General features: G+C 42.5%; 1 protein-coding gene across 1 annotated transcript; it reads right to left on the reverse strand.

Moving 5' to 3' along the window:
• Positions 1-1397: 1397 nt before the first annotated feature.
• On the reverse strand, positions 1398-14126 carry CT55 (cancer/testis antigen 55). Its single transcript, XM_061409536.1, has 5 exons — positions 13798-14126; positions 10638-10822; positions 8028-8172; positions 3269-3381; positions 1398-1805 (listed from the first exon to the last, which is right to left on the reverse strand). The coding sequence occupies exons 1-5, from the start codon at positions 13886-13888 to the stop codon at positions 1614-1616; spliced, it is 726 nt and encodes a 241-aa protein (XP_061265520.1). The 5' UTR covers positions 13889-14126; the 3' UTR covers positions 1398-1613.
• Positions 14127-16890: the final 2764 nt, after the last annotated feature.

The raw sequence follows: 16890 nt of genomic DNA on the forward strand, positions 1-16890 counted from the left end.
ATTATGTGAATTTCATCTCAGTGAAAGTCGCTCAGTCGTGTCCGACTCTTTGCGTCCCCATGAACTATACAGTCCATGCAATTTTCCAGGCCAGAATACTGGAATGGGTGGCCTTTCCCTTCTCCAGGGCATCTTCCTGACCCAGGAATCGAACCGGGGTCTCCTGCATTGCAGGCAGATTCTTTACCAGCTGAGCTACCAAGGAAGCCCTCCATCTCAATAAAACTGATTAAAATAAAAAAGGCACAGTTCAGATTTGGCCCAAGGACTGTAGTTGGCAGCTCAAGATGATTGTCTTATTTTTTTTCCTGTTGCGTGTATCCCCTGAATGAGCTGAAGGGAATCCGCATATCAGCACTTCAGGCTGGGAAGCTCTACCACACAACACTGGAGTGCCAGAAGTGTGTGGTGACAGGTCCCTGTGTTTGCATGGAACTTATTAAAACCCCGTTTCTAATACAAGCCAGACTCATACTTTCTGCTCCCCAGTCCCAGCACCATGATGTTGTTCAGTTAGGGAGACCAGGTGCTGCACTGACGAGGATCAGATGATCAAGGACCCTGTATCCTTGAGGTGGCAAAGACCTCAGAGTTGATATAGCCCTGAAGCAAAATGTCCAAAGTAAAGCTCTGCTGGGCCAGCCCTGTGAAAGCGGACAGATTCTGGAGTTTGCCAAAAGGATGAAGGAAAAGTATTCTGCTCTCTCCCCTACTCCCACCACTGCACACCAGGTGCTGACACGATTCGCTCACTCCATTGAGGAAATTTGTGAACTGGCAACTAGGATCGAATCACCAACAACCAGATTTACAACAATCCACTGTCACTCTCCAAGAACAGTCTTCTATGCCAACCAAACAGGAGAATTCAGTGGGGAGCTGGCAGAATCCACGGCCCATGCATCTTTCAAGTCCAGTGGTGGACTTTTCTGTAATTCCCACAAAGTATGGTGCTGCTTTGGAATAACCACTTTCCTAGGGACCTGGAGCCGCAGCAGCACCCACTGGCCCCTTTCTATCTGCAGACTTCATAGGTCAGGAAGCCAGGTGGGCATTCACAGGACACAAGTTCCATCAGGGCACAGAATTTTGGCCATTGTGTTCAAGGTTATAACCCTAGCACCTAGGAGTCAATCACTATTGCTTAAGTGGACCAATGGGTGACTATCTAAAATCTAGAAAATATTGACTCCAACTACCCAACCATAAAGTGGGGAATCAACCACTAGATGGTAGTCCCACTGAACCTATAACACAAGCACATGAGTTCTAAAGAAACATTTCTTGGATTAGAAACTCTGAAAGGTGAAAAAAAAATCACAGAATGTAGATTAATTTTTAAAAATAAACACATCTACTAAAAATAGGAAATCATGAACATAAATTATTACAAAGGATAAAGATGAAAATGTCTTTAATCAATAATGAAAAATGCTAAACACCCTTCAGAAGATGCATTCCATTTAGCTAGACCACAGAGGATTTTAAAGGTTGTCTTTGAATTAACTGTTGAGGTTTACTAAGCTATTTTTTTTTCCAGAATACATTTAAACCAAGCCGTATATTGCCAAGAGAAGAAAAGATGCACAGGGAATAAAAATGTTGTTTTCTTATTACCCCTTTTTCACTAGAGTCATAGAAATTGCTCTCCAAACATAGCAGGACTGAACACTCTCCACCACAACTGCATCGACCATGTCAGATACTTGAGGTTCGTAGCCATCAGGAACTTTCAGAGATTCCAGGGTGAAAAAGATAGTATCATCTAGCACCCCATTTCTTCCCTGCAGGCTAGTAATGCAGACCTGTAATTACAAATAATGCAAATGTTTATGTAAAAGGCTCGTGTACTTTCACAAGGTCTGCACCTCCTCACTCAGGATATAATCTGTTGTTTAGTTGCTAAGTCCTGTCTGACTCTGCAACTCCATGGACTGCAGCACTCCAGGCTCCTCTGTCCATAGGATTCTCCAGGCAAGAATACTGGAGTGGGTTGCCATTTCCTTCTCCAGGGGAATCTTCCTGACCCAGGGATCAAACCAGTGTCTCCTACATTGGCAGGTGGATTCTTTACCACTGAGTCACCTGGGAAGCCTGGATTTAATCTGTTGCTGCTACTGCTGCTAAGTCGCTTCAGTCGTGTCCGACTCTGTGTGACCCCATAGACGGCAGCCCACCAGGCTCCCCCTGTCCCTGGGATTCTCCAGGCAAGAATACTGGAGTGGGTTGCCATTTCCTTCTCCAATGCATGAAAGTGAAAAGTGAAAGTGAAGTCGCTCAGTCGTATCTGACTCTTAGCGACCCCATGGACTGCAGCCTACCAGGCTTCTCCATCCATGGATTTTCCAGGCAAGAGTACTGGAGTGGGGTGCCATTGCCTTCTCTGGGATTTAATCTGTAGGTCACTCCAAATCAGTGATTCCCACCATGGCTGGCACATTTGAGACACCAGAGTGGAGGGCTTTGTAAAACTACTCATGCTGAGACCCCATCTCACATCAATTCAGTCAGAATCTCTGTGGATTCAAGTCTAGTATTAGAAACCCTGCTCTAAATATAACATACTCTGTCCATTAACCTCCACAGTTATAGCAGTGAGAGTGAAAAGGATTGAGGAAGAAAGGAATGTGGTGGTAAATAGAACATCATTTCCCCCACTTCCTCTGTCACATTTCAAGCTTCATCTGTGAAAAGTGAAAGTGAATGCCGCTTAGTCATGTTCGACTCTTTGCAAACCCATGGACTATATAGTCCATCGAATTCTCCAGGCCAGAGTACTGGAGTGGGTAGCCTTTCCCTTCTCCAGGGGATCTTCCCGACCCAGGGATTGAACCCAGGTCTCCCGCATTGCAGGAGGATTCTTTACCAGCTGAGCCACCAGGGAAACCCTGCAAACTGAATTTCTATTAGTCTCCATGACCCAAACCACACCCAGTGTTTACTGTAAGATCTAGTCCCTTCACCCTTGCCATTCATTCTTCCCCAGCAATTCCCTGAACATGATTTGTTTTCTGTTCTGTTGCTCTCAACATTTTAATATCTCTCATATAAACTGTATAATTTAGATCTTAATTATATATGTCTTCTATATTATTCTTTAATTATTTCCTTTCAGAAGCACCACCTTTTCAATAAAAAAAATAAACTCTTTGGCAAAGAATGTATTTTCTTTTAGGTTTCCCAAGCCAACCAATAGAATCCCAAGCAGCAAATTATCACCACAAACAGGCTAAGTCAAAACAAACAGGGGCAACATCAGATGAATTACCTTGTGCACGTGCTTGTGTCTCAGAGGCTTCACTGAGAGGGCCTTTCTGCTTTGTGTGTCTGGCTGGATGGAAAATACAACTTCTACTCGGTCACCCTGGTAAGGCTCAAAATCTAAAACCACCAAGGAGAGAAATCAAGTTGGAATTATCTCACAATGTTGTCATGTGAAATTTCACAAGTTACTTTGATGCTGGAATACCCTAAAGTAGATTCTATGACAATGAAGTTCCATTTTAAACATTTAAAAACAGGTAACCTGTCTTCCTGTCAGAAAGGACGTTTATAATCTTTTAGGCATTGATTCTCTCTCCTGACTTCAAGTTGTGAGTTGGTGATGGACAGGGAAGCCTGGCGTGCTGCAGTCCACGGGGTCACAAAGAGTCAGACACAACTGAGTGACTGAACTGAACTGATAGCAGAAGAACATATTGCTACAGGAAGAAACAATTTTCTCAAGTGTTTTGGACCAACAATGAACTCTATATAATTAAAATTTTTCAACTGTCAACAAATCTTTACAGATTTTACACAAGTTAAAAGTGAGTCACAGTGCCCAAATGTACCATGGAGCATCTAAAGCCAATAGAATTATCAAATGCTGCTACTGAAAGTGAAACTTGATACAACCACTTCAGAAAGCTGGCAATATCTATTAAAGTTAAACATTTCTGTACCCTATGATCCAGCATTTTCTAGTTCCATCATAGCCCTTTCTTCTCCTTGGTTCCATCACAGCTAAATTTTAGAAGGACCAAAGACCACACAAGGGACCTCTTGTCTTCTTTCTCTCCACATTTCCTTTGTGTGGCTTTCTATAATATCCATAGGCTGATAATTCCAGTAACTGGAGCTCTAACCAATTTCGGATTCATATATCCAAATGTTTACTCAAATTATTATGTCTAAAGCTGAGCTCTTGCTAGTCTTCTCATGCACCCAGTTTTGCTCCTTGGTCTTTCCATATCTGAAAAATGGAAACTCTACCCTTACCATTGTTCCAGCAAAACACTTAGGAGTAACTCCTGACTCCACTTTCCTTCACACCAAATGTCCAGTCCATCAGCCAATACTTTCATTTCTAACTTCAAAGTATTTCCAAAATCAAAACAATCCTTACAGCCTTCCTTTCTACCAATCTTAGCCAAGTTTCCATCATCTCTCACCAGGACTATTGCAATAGATTCGTAACTTGTGTTCCCAATTCCATCCCTGTCCCATGTAACCTGTTCTCAGCAGGACAGCCAGAGCGAACACCTTAAAACGTAACTCACTTCATATCACATCATTGTTCAAAGTTCATCCCCCCTAAAAAGGCAAAATCCTTAATATGATCTATAAATCCCTGTGTAGCTTACCTCCTTACTCTTCTCTTTAAGGTCTTTATTGAAACTTTACTTTTTCAGTAAAACCATCCCTAATTTTTCAACCCATGGCTCCCTAGATTTATCATTATCCTGAAACTATGATTCAGCAGTTTCAAGCCTAGTCCTAAGAATCTAGCCCTGACAAAGAAAATCACAGGTTCACAAAAAAGACTTGTATAAGAATGTTTTTTAGCAGCTTTATTCATAATAGCCAAAAGCTGACAGAATCCAACATGACCTTCAATAGGAAAATGGAGAAACTGATATATAGAATGTGCTACAGACACATGCCAACAACATAGATGAATCTAAAAATACCCTTCTTAAAAAATAAATAAAAATACCCTTCTGAGTAAAAAAGTATTAAACAAAGAAGTATATATGTCTGATTTCATTATATCTGTAAAATTCTAGACTGGCAAATTAAATATATGGTGGGGAAAAAAAACTCAAAACTGTATTTTGCCTTGGAGATGGGGGTGGGGGGTTGACTGAGGAGAGGCATGAGGGTAATGTTTAAGCACTTGGATTTGTAAAAACCCAAAGACACTCTGAAAAAAAAACTAAAAACAAACGATGAACTTAAGCTGCTGACACAGATATGATGCCTACTCACGATGCTCCAGCCATCCTGCCCACCCTTCTTTTCCGAGGAAATGCCAGCATTTTTCCACATCAGGAATTTTCTCATATTTCTTCCCTGTGAAATATTTTTCCCAGGTGGTTCCTTCGTCTCCCTCAGGTCTCGGCTCATGTGTCACCTCCTCAGAGAGGCCTTCGGTAACCTGCTGTCTATAGTAAAGCTCACCTCACTCTACTCCCAGTTTTACTATCACAATGCCTTCCTCAAGTCCTGGAGAGCAGAAAACAATCTGTATCTCTTTTGGGGGGGAGCTGGGGGAGGTTTACTTGCGTATTGTCTGAGTTCTACCTCTTTCTACCTCATTAGAATTTAAGCATTATGAAAACTGTACCTGGAACAGAGTGAGTTACTCAAGTATCTGTTGAATGAACATAAACAAGGAAAGAACATACATGGACTCAGCATGATGTGGAACAAAACAAAAAAAATCAACACAATTTTTCCTTCTTTTAGATTCCTATTGGAGAAGGCAATGGCGCCCCACTCCAGTACTCTTGCCTAGAGAATCCCATGGACGGAGGAGCCTGGTGGGCTACAGTCCATGGGGTCGCTAAGAGTCAGACACGACTGAGCGACTTCATTTTCACTTTTCACTTTCATGCATTGGAGGAGGAAATGGCAACCCACTCTGGTGTTCTTGCCTGGAGAATCCCAGGGACGGGGAGCCTAGTGGGCTGCCGTCTATGGGGTCGCACAGAGTCGGACACGACTGAAGCGACTTAGCAGCAGGAGCAGCAGATTCCTATTATGTTTTAAGTTGTAACAAGTTTTTACCATGTTCATTGGGTTTTATAATTAGATTAAAAACAGCTATTCTGACATTTCTAAATAGGACTGGTTAGGTGCTCAAGTCTTCTTTTTCATCTACTCTCTTTCACCCTAGGAAGTCTATTACTTCAATTCACTCGATTTATTTTGCAGCAGTAAATCCCTCCACCTATGCTTTGAGTCCCATCCTCTCTTTACAACCAGGGACTGTGTTTTATCAGTCCTTCCTGCTCTCTTCTTCACTTTCAATTAATCCCTTTGGCATTACCAACATGTTCAAGTGTTTCCCATCTTGAGAAGAATTCTCCTAGTAAGGGCTGCCATTGGTGGTGACTTCCTATTGACATGGTTTATAGGGACCAAGAGATTGCCTTTGGAACTTAGCAATCCAAGGGGCATCTTATCTTAGCATTAGGTATTTCTGACTAAATGGCTCTTAAGATCCTAGCTGCCACCAGACAATCATTTTTGGGGACTTCTCTTTGGACTTAGGTGCAATATTTTTACTTATATTCATCTTTCAAAATCCAGCCTGGCAAGGGTTGCAGGGGTACAGAGACCAGCTGGGAAAGCACCTCACCCGGGCAGCCTTTCCCAGTTCTCTCCATAGCAGTCAATCATTCTCTCTCCTCTATGCAGTAATGTGTTTTTTTGTTTTTTTGTAAAAAAAAACATTCTTTTAATGTCAGTCTCTCCCAATTGAACTATCAGCTCTTTGCAGGTGGGGTTTAGTAAAGTCTTAGTTATCTTGGTCTTGCCAATATCTAGCACTCTATCTTGAGCTGAATTAATACATTGAAATAGCATCAACAAACCAACAATTGCTTTAGGCATAAAATAACAAAATGTTATACCTGATAATTAATGGACACACACATACACACACGCTTGGAATGTGTTGGAGATTACTGAGAAGACATAACCACGGTTGACCCACAAACTGGACCTGGGCACTTGGAGGCTCCTCATCTCTTCCATGGTCCTTGGAATGTACGTTCCACCTACCGTTCCCACGTTTCAAGGACACAGCCTTGACAGAGTAAGGTATCACTGAGACCATTTGGGTGGTATTTGTGACTGAACTCTCTCAAACCCTCTGTATAAAGTGTTGACATTCTGGCAGGGGAGGGTATAGATCTACTTGTGCACTCAAAATAAGGCTCATACATTAAACTCCCTTGCTTATTAAACTTGCTCCCTACCCATCTAGAGTGGCCTGCCTCTTTATAGGTCTCTCCTTGTTTTCCATGTACAGGGCCAGTTTGTGAGCCAACAGAAAAGTACAAGGCTACTTCCAAACCTTATTTTAAAGCTTTTGAAGAATAAAAAAAAACATTATCCCTGTATACTTGTATTAATAGTATTTTTCAGTTAGATTAGAAATTCATTGCCTATAGGAATGGAAAAATTACACAAATACTAGTGATTACATCTAATAAATGAGAATGCAACAAATGACAGGATGAACTTTTAAAAATATAACGCATCTGTCCCTTGCTGTACATAATTTTCAACTCCAAAAATACACCTCAAGTATTAAAGAGCTTCCACTTGGAGTGAAGGACAATGGAGAAGTAATTAAATCCTCTTACCAATTAGTGTTAACCATGTCACAAATTTGACCCTGGAAATGATGCCTATAACCATCTTCAAATGCAATCTATAAAATTAAAAAATAGGTAAAACCTAAATTTTAAATTTTTAACTTTTTTGGCTGAGCCCCTTTACTGTCCACTTGAAACTATCACAACATTGTTAATCAGCTATACCCCAATATAAAATAAAAAGTTTAATTAATAAAAAAGACAAAGTTGGAGCATTTAAGAAGAGATGATTTACAATGTTTGAAATGTCTTTGTGAAAAGTATCTTGTGTATACATCTGGCATTTCCAAAAATCTCTTTTGCATTGCTTATTAAAGGAACATTTCAGCAATCTAGTAAAAAAAAAAATATATATATATATATATATATAAATTGTACCTTTACAAACAACATCTAGAGAGAAGTAAGCTGTGTGATGAATGAACTCAACACCTTCCATCAGAGAGTTCATACAGCCAAGTGAGATTCTAGTACAGGAGTCTGGCAGTTCATCACCATGGCTATTATCACAGAAAGCATCTACCTACGAGAAGAAGAAACATTTACTTCACACATAACAAAAGTTTAAAAATCAGAAACATATGCTTAAATCATTGTTGTTTAAGAAATAGTTTAAATAACTGTAACAAACAGTGGTGAATGTATTTTACGTAGCAAACATCATAGACATGAGATGATAAAATAATGCCTGAGCTTCATATATTTTTAATTTTATGTTTTAGAGCAGTTTAGGAAAATTAAGCATCAGTTCAATTCAGTTCAGTCACTCAGTCGTGAGCTTCTCATATATTCCTTTTCTGCACTCGCAGTTTCCCCTGTTACTAGTATCTTGCATTTGTTCAATCAGTACATTTGTTCGATTGATGAACCAATATTAGTTATATTTAATTAAAGTCCATAGTTTAAATGAGGGTTCACACTTTGTTATACTGTCGTATATCTCTAAAAATGTGTCTGAAAACATTATTTGCACACCAACAAATTAAATGCACTGACCATATTAGATGCAAAAATAAAAGATACTATTCCTGGCTGTACGAATTCATAACCAAAGAGGAGTAAAATGCAAAAATAATGAATTCAAAGCAAGTTATGACAAATAGTAAGAATATGTGCAAAAACTGGCTTTTGGGAATTCCCAGTAAGGAAAGAATTTACGATTCAGAGAATACAGGACAATTTCTTGGAGAAAGTAGGACTTGATCTAGGCTGTGAAAGAAGAGAAAGATTTTACTAGCAAATGAGAACAGGGCTGAGGACAAGGGAGATAGCAAAGGAGGAGAGAAAACACATGGCAAAGTAGTGAATAAGGAGGAAAATCAAGATTTCAGATCATGGCACTTGGTGGGAGAGGGTTATAAAACATGACAAAAAGTTGGGAAAATAAAGGTGGCGGGGGGCATAGCTCTAAAAGACAAGTCAAATTAGGACTTAATTTATCTACAACAGAGAGGCATTCAAAAGTTTTATTATTGAAAATGAAAAGGTCTTTATATTTTTCTTTGCTAATTACACTAATAATACATGTTCATTGTACAAAAAATACAAGGCAGAGAAAAGAAAAAAGCAAAAACCAATTATACATAATCTGTAAACCCAATACCTTTCTAAAGATAAGCATTGACCATATTATACTCTGGTACTCACCCTGTTCCAGATGTTTTTACTATGCATAAATATCTATGCACCATTTGAAGGAAAATTTAATAATGTATATATTACTAATGCACCCTCAAATAATCACAAGTATGTCAACAATTCATAAAAGCACCATGACTAAGGAATAAAAGTTGCCCAGGAGGGCATGAAAGGGGATTTTTGCTTTTTCATCCTAGAGTTAGAATTATTTCTGTATTATTTTATGTGTATATAAAACTTTCCAAATTTAGAGAAAGTTTATATTAAGCATTCAGTTGAGAGCTGCTATCTAAATAATAGAGATACTACTACTACTAATAACAACATATATCTTAACCATTTAAGAAAGAAAGGCACAAAGGAAATTTCAATGTTTTCCATCAACAAAGTTATATAACAAAAATCCATACTTTATAGTGAAACCAAGCGGGACCCTGTGGGCCTTTCCTGGGAACAGACCCTCTGTCCCCCCCCTCCCTGCACCCTGCCTCTTGTTTATAGAAAAGCTTTAGCTTCCTAAGCCTTCTCCAACTTCCAAAGAGCAAATTTAATCAGAGAAGTAAGAAAACGCAGAAAGGAAAACCGTCAAGTAAGACAAAATAATTGTTTAGCCATAAAACAAGGCCCTTCAGTTCCTCCACAAGGACTATAGATAATATTCTGAGCCATATCCTTTGAGCTTTTCAGCAGATACTGAAACCCCCAGCAGCCGGCAGAAGTTAATTGCATGCTGACCACCAGCACATAGACCTCAGACCAGTTGGAACCATAAGGTTAACAATGTTGACTTCTGAAATACCACCCAGTTCCTCATCACCAACCAATCAGAAGGATGTCCACGAGCTGATTAGGCACACTGCTCCCCCTCTTCCCTAGCATGAAAGAAACTTGAATTCTACTCTGAATTACAATCGTTCCTTAGGGCATTAGTCTGCCATCTTCTTGGTTGCTTGCCTTTCAAATAAAGTCAATTTTCCTTGCCCCAACACCTTTTTTCTAGACTTACTGGCCTGTCATGGGATGAGTAGAATGAGCTTGGACTCAGTTACAGTGGGAGACAAAACTGGTTGGAACACATTATATATAAATATATAAATACGTTGACAATGGTTTAAATTATCCTAAAAGCAAAAATATAAATATTTATTTTTAGAGTTTATTTATTTTTTAGAGTTTATTTATTTGTCCACACTGAGTGGCTTTTGCGATCTTAGTTCCCCAACCAGGGATTGAAACTGGACCCCTTGCTGTGGAAGCGCCAAGTCCTAACCACTGCTCAGACAGGTTGACTAAATAGAAACAAGGTTGGAATCCCCCCAGGAAAAGAGACAGTTCCCAAACTTATCTTACTTTGATTGCTTTCAATCCATGAGATGTTTTATTTTCCTCCACAACTGCAGTAACCTTTTGCCCAACTTTCAGAAGCACATTGCCAGTCACAACATCACCGCTGAAGTAGATCAACTCATCGATCAAGCCATAGTTACTACAGAACTTTGTCACGACTCCTTGTACAGTTTTTAACTTGGTGTGACCTAAGAAATGAGTAAAGGTTTCATTATTCTCCAAAGCAAAGACACATTATAATGAAGCCCTACCAGAGGAAGATGGGCTTCCCAGGTGGCTCAGTAGTAAAGAAACTGCCTGCCAATGCAAGAGACGCAGGACGTGCCTGTTCAATCCCTGGGTCGAGATCATCTGGAGAAGGAAAATACAACCTACTCCAGTAGGCTGAAAAATCCCATGGACAGAGGAGACTGGCAGGCTACAGTCCATGGGGTTGCAAAAAGTCAGACATGACTGAGCATGCATGCATAGATGATACCAAAAGAAGATATAGCAGAAAATGAATTAAATCTAAAAATAAATTGGGTTAGATTTAAGATACAGATGACAATGAGAGTAGAACATAGTGGTAAAGTGTACAGGATTTGGGAGGCAGATTACTTAAACTGAAATGCTGGTTCCACCATTTATTTCTGTTTGGCACACTGGCTCCATGCTCAAGGCAGTGGGGCTCTGAGGTGAAGAAAGCTGAGTCTGGAGCCTGACCTGATTTCAAATCACACAGCTCTTCCTGCTTACCTAAATCTGTGTAATCTGGGGTTCATTTCTTACCCTCTCTGAATTTGTTTTCATCTGTAAAACCAGGGCAATGACAATGTGAATTCACAAAGGTGAATCTTAAATGGTCTCACCTTACTGGCCAGGGATCTTGGCCTCCCCAATCAATAGAAATTGACTAGACGTCAGACAAAAAATTCAGGCAAGGCTTTATTGGGGCCCTTGATGCAGCGGAGGTGGGTGTAGGGGGGTGGGTAGCTAAGGAAACAAACAGGCGTCTTTACTTCCTCCCTCCCAGAGCCTAGTGGCAAGCAGGCTCCTTATGTGGAGTGAGGGCAGGGGATGTGTCCAGGGGTCAGGCCTAAGAGGTGGCTTAGGTAGTTTGCCCACCCTTCTGGTGATGAGTGCAGAGGGCAAGCACAGTATCCTGCTTTTGCTCCCAACCCCCTGCTTGTGCTCCAGGCTCTTCAAAAACGGCAGTTGGGTGTTATTGGTCTCTTTGTATCTTTTGGGTCTGGAATTTGCCCCAACAGCACATGCATGCAGTTATTTTTAGTCCCAGTTTCTTTGCATTTTGTTGCTCAAGGAGAGGTGTGTACAGGTGCAAACATTGCAGCACTGCAGCAACTTGGGTCCCAGGTTTCAGCCTGTCTCATCACCACAAAAAATGAGATAATTCTATCAGGTGATAGAGGCATTAACTAGCCTTATTGTGTAAACATTTCACAATATATACATACATCAAATCATCACATTTTACACCTTAAACTTACAATTTTATATGCCAATTATATCTCAATAAAGCTGGTGGGAAAAGGTTGTTATAAATATTAATTCACACATACATATCAACTGCTTAGAACTGTGAGTGCCTCCCAGCGGTTAGAGCTTATATGTTAATTGCTATCGTGGTATCTACATCTAGACAGTCTAATGTATCAATTATTATTATATAATTTTACTGTAATCAACAACAGCATGAGGAGCAGATCTGGAAATTCTTGAGCAACTCACCAGACAAAGCACATAAAGAGATCTGGGGATTTAAATCTAGCCCAAATGTGCATCTGAATCACTCGGGTTTATTTTATTTTATTTTATTTTTGTGAACAAACACAGCTAGTAAGCCATAATTTGGGATCTGAACCTAGAGGTCAGCCTGCAGAACCCATGCTATGAACCACAATGCCTTAGGTGCTTGACCAAAGACTTGGGTGAACTGACTGGGGAAGGCTAGGGAATACTTTGATTATAATAGGTTATAGAATCACAACCCAAGAAAATCCTGAAAATTTGAAAAAAGAAAAGAAAAGAAAAGAAAAAAGAAAGGGGAGGAGTCACATTTATTATTTTAAATCATAGCACTGAAAAAAGATGAATACAAGAGACAGCTTCCACTCAGGCACATGATAACTTGTCAAAGACTCCTGTGTTGTTCCTTGGGTAAAAAGGAGGGGAATTAATGGATGATGCAGTGTCAGCTAAAAGCTAAGCAGCAGCCTCCCATCGCAAACTTAGCTAAGACTCAGCCACCTCAATGGGGCTCAAACTCCTGCAGAAGCTGCAGGGAGATTCGGGCACCTGGAAGCCGGGGCCCTGCTGAAGGAATAATGCTGCTCAAGAGCCGTCTCTGGCAAACTGCCATGGATTCACTCCCATGGCATGAAGCGCCTGCTGCGGGAGCGCAGAGGTCGGGAAGCGTTTGCAGGGCCTGAAGTCTGGGTGACACTGGCTGGTGTCCGCTCCTCCCTGCCTGTGTCTCTCTGACCCCGCTGTCCAACGGATCGACAACCCTGCGACTTCTCTCGGGGAGATTTTTGAAGATTAAAGCACGTGGATGCCCCTCAGCCCCTGAGCCCAGTGCTTGGCCACAGACAAGCACTCAGTACACAAGAGAATTAATGCAACCAGAGCAGGGCCGCCACTCTCTCAGCAAATCTTTTCATTTTACCGGATTCCCACCAACAAAATGACGCCTTCTCAATGCTCCCCGAGTCACCCCTCAGTGCCAGACTCTGGGGCAAGTTTTTAGGGCACAAAGGTGAGCAAGTTAAACGCGGCCCCTGCCCTCCGACCGGGGACAGATGTATGATTTGTCCACTTGCCTCTAAATACGCGCTTTTGTGAAACCATAGCAGATTCACCCTCAATTCAGGGTGATGCCCTGAATGGAAAGGCAGTCGCAACACATTCGCATAACACAGGCTCAAATTCCAAAGGCATGTGGGGAAATGCAAGGGTGGGGCACGGCTCCCCAGGGAGCTTCTCAATCAACATATTAACTATAGACTGGGGGCTCCGGGTTGTGTTCAGGGACTCGGACGCCCCTCCCCACATGGAGGCGCTGCCTGGGACACACAGAGCCCCTCTGGGCTCATGCGGCCTAGAACTAGGAGTGGGACGCACCGCTAAGTACTCAAGGGGAAGGAAGGGATGAGGTGAGTACCTTCCAGGAGCCTCTGATGCTGCGCCCTCTCTGCTTCCGACGAGTCCACCTTCCTCCAAAAGGCAAGAGCCCTGGAAATAAACCGGAGCATAGTCCTGTAGTCAGGGCGGCCTGGGCTCCGCGTGACACTGGGCACGAGGCTTGCTTCTGTCTAATCCTCTGCCTCCAAGCCGCACTCTGATCACAGCAGCTGCCCAGAGGCCGCGCCTGCCTCTCTGCACCGCCCAACTTCTAGTAAGGCCCTCACACAGGACTTGGCTGAGGCTGCTCTACCAAGAACTTCACAGTTCCCATCCTCCAGCCAATCTGGGCGTAGCCTGGGAGGAGGGCCCTGAGATGTAGAGAGCTAGTGGGCGGGACTTCGTGGCTCCTCCCATCACAGATGAAGGTGGAAACCTGCAGGCCATGCCGGAAGTCGCTTCCAGTCTAATCCTTTTTTGCATCTCTTAGGGTAGACGAATTCGCCCAAGGGCTTCTGCAGGGAGGGCCTGGTGCCTGTTTTGGAAGATGGCACCGAAACTTGCCCTGAGGATGAAGGCGGGCTTCCAGGTGTGGAGCCCCATCCCTCAGGGCCTGAGTTCTTTTCCTTTGCCTCTAGAACTCCTCTACCCACCCACATCCCAACAGCACCACCTCCTCACCCCTACACACGCTCCACAGAGGGTTCCGTCATCCACTCTAAGCAACAGTTTTCTGTTCAACGTTAAACCAATATCATCGATATTGCGGAAAAGTCAAACTTTTGCATCAGCTTGGGCCTCAAAACACAGAGGAGGGCATGGCAACCCACTCCAGTGTTCTTTGCCTGGGAAAACCCATGGACAGAGGAGCCTGGCAGGCTAGAGTTGATAGGGTCTCAAAGAGTCGGACACGACTGAGCAAAGCTACAAAGCTGCTTGGAAGCTGGAGCCAACAGCTGCTTTATAGCGAAGCACTCATGGTCCTGAGAGACACTTTTAAAGTGTGAGCTGGAGATGACGGTGGCTAAGTGAGGAGAATCAAATGATGTAGCACCATGCAGGGAGTTTGGATTGCATCCCTACTAGTATTTGGCTGAGCAAAGGTTGGGGTGGGGGGGAAAGGACCATGCAGACATGGTCACATTAAGAATATTAAATGAGGATTTGGGTTGTCTTCGGTAAACCACCAGAGAAGGCAATGGCAATCCACTCTAGTAGTCTTGCCTGGAAAATCTCATGGGCGGAGGAGCCTGGTAGGCTGCAGTCCATGGGGTCTCGAAGAGTCGGACATGACTGAAGCAACTTAGCAGCAGCAGCAGCAGTAAACCACTCACCAAAAAAAAAAAAAAAAAAATCTGTAAAACATCGTGTAGTGTTGCTCAGTCACTCAGTCGTGCCTGACTCTTTGCAACCCTGTGGTTTGTAGCCCACCTCAGAGAAGGCAATGGCACCCCACTCCAGTACTCTTGCCTGGAAAATCCCATGGATGGAGGGGCCTGGTGGGCTACAGTCCATGGGGTCACTAAGAGTCAGACACGACTTATCGACTTCACTCTCACTTTTCACTTTCATGCATTGGAGAAGGAAATTGCAACCCACTCCGGTGTTCTTGCCTGGAGAATCCCAGGGACGGGGAGCCTGGTGGGCTGCCGTCTATGGGGTCGCACAGTCGGACACGACTGAAGTGACTTAGCAAGAGCAGCAGCAGCAGCATTTAGGGCAAATTCTGAACAGAAGATACAAAGAAACAAAACAAACAAACAAAAAAAACTAAATCCAACTGCCACTTTTGAAGAGCCTGGAGCAAAAGCAGAGTACTGAGCATGCTCCCTGAACACAATAACATCAAGGAGAGGGCAAAACTAAGGCATCCCTCCAGCCAGACTCCTGCACACACCTCTGCTGCTGCTGCTGCTAAGTCGCTTCAGTCGTGTCCGACTCTGTGCGATCCCATAGACGGCAGCCCACCAGGCCCTGCCGTCCCTGGGATTCTCCAGGCAAGAACACTGGAGTGGGTTTCCATTTCCTCCTCCAATGCATGAAAGTGAAAAGTGAAAAGTGAAAGTGAAGTCACTCAGTCGTGTCTGACTCTTAGCGACCCCACGAACTGCAGCCTACCAGGCTCCTCTGTCCATGGGATTTTCCAGGCAAGAGTACTCTATCCTCACCCTATATAAGGAACAAGCTTGCCCCACGTCGAGGAGTGAGCAAGCAAGTGAACTTGTTGTTTGTTCTTGCTCCCCGCTACTGCAGCAGGGGGCCCCAATAAAGTCTTGCCTAAATTTCTTGTCTGGCCTCTAGTTAATTTCTATTGATTTGGGAAGGCCAAGAACCTGTAAAATCTGTTGCTTTTCTCAATATCTTTAAAACTCTTACAGGCTGCACCTGACAAGCCTCAGAAATAGCCCCAGACTCTAGAGTCTGGAACAGTGCACAATATCCCCATGTGCAACCTTCCCTGGACAGTGGGCAGCTTAATATCCATGGCATCTAGTGGCTTTCCAGCAGTTCCCTTCCCGTTTATCAAGTTGAGGTATTTCCACTCTATTCTCAGTTTTTCAAGTGACTTTATCATGAAAGATTGTGGGATTATGTCAAATGCTTTTTTAATTGAGATAATCATGTGATTTTGGCCTTTATCCTATTAGCATGGTGTACAACATTGATTTTCAAGTTTAACCAACCTTGTGTTCCTGGGATAAATCCTGGGATAAAAAATAAAGTCCTCAGACCTCAGAATGTGACTGAATTTGGAGATAGGGTTTGTAAAGGTGTAATTGGTTAAAAGGAGGTCATTAGGATGACACTGATTCAATATCAGTTCAATATCAAATTCCTCTTATCAACCCTCGTAAGAGGAAAATTTGACACAGATTCAGATAGAGGGAAGGCAAGGAAATAAAATAACCATCTATAAGCCAAGGAAAGAGGCCTTAGGAAAAAACCAACCTTGCTGACATCTTGTTCTTGGACTTCTCAGCCTCTAGAATTGTGAGAAAATGAATTTATTTTGTTCAAGCCACCCAGTCTGTGATACTTTGTTACAGCAGTCCTAGAAAACTAATATAGTCATTGCAGACAGTTCTTTTATATGTTACTGGATTGATTTGAGGATTTTTGCCTTTGAATTCAT

This window comes from Bos javanicus, chromosome X (genome assembly GCF_032452875.1).
Source record: "Bos javanicus breed banteng chromosome X, ARS-OSU_banteng_1.0, whole genome shotgun sequence".
Taxonomy (NCBI): domain Eukaryota; kingdom Metazoa; phylum Chordata; class Mammalia; order Artiodactyla; family Bovidae; genus Bos; species Bos javanicus.

Excerpts from the sequence above, each read along its gene's own strand:
- CT55 (XM_061409536.1), bottom strand. The coding sequence starts at position 13,888 with ATGCTCCGGTTTATTTCCAGGGCTCTTGCCTTTTGGAGGAAGGTGGAC. Across the intron at positions 10,823-13,797 it reads GCATCAGAGGCTCCTGGAAG|GTCACACCAAGTTAAAAACT; the intron begins GTACTCACCTCA and ends CTCATTTCTTAG. Across the intron at positions 1,806-3,268 it reads GACACAAGCACGTGCACAAG|GTCTGCATTACTAGCCTGCA; the intron begins GTAATTCATCTG and ends TTGTAATTACAG.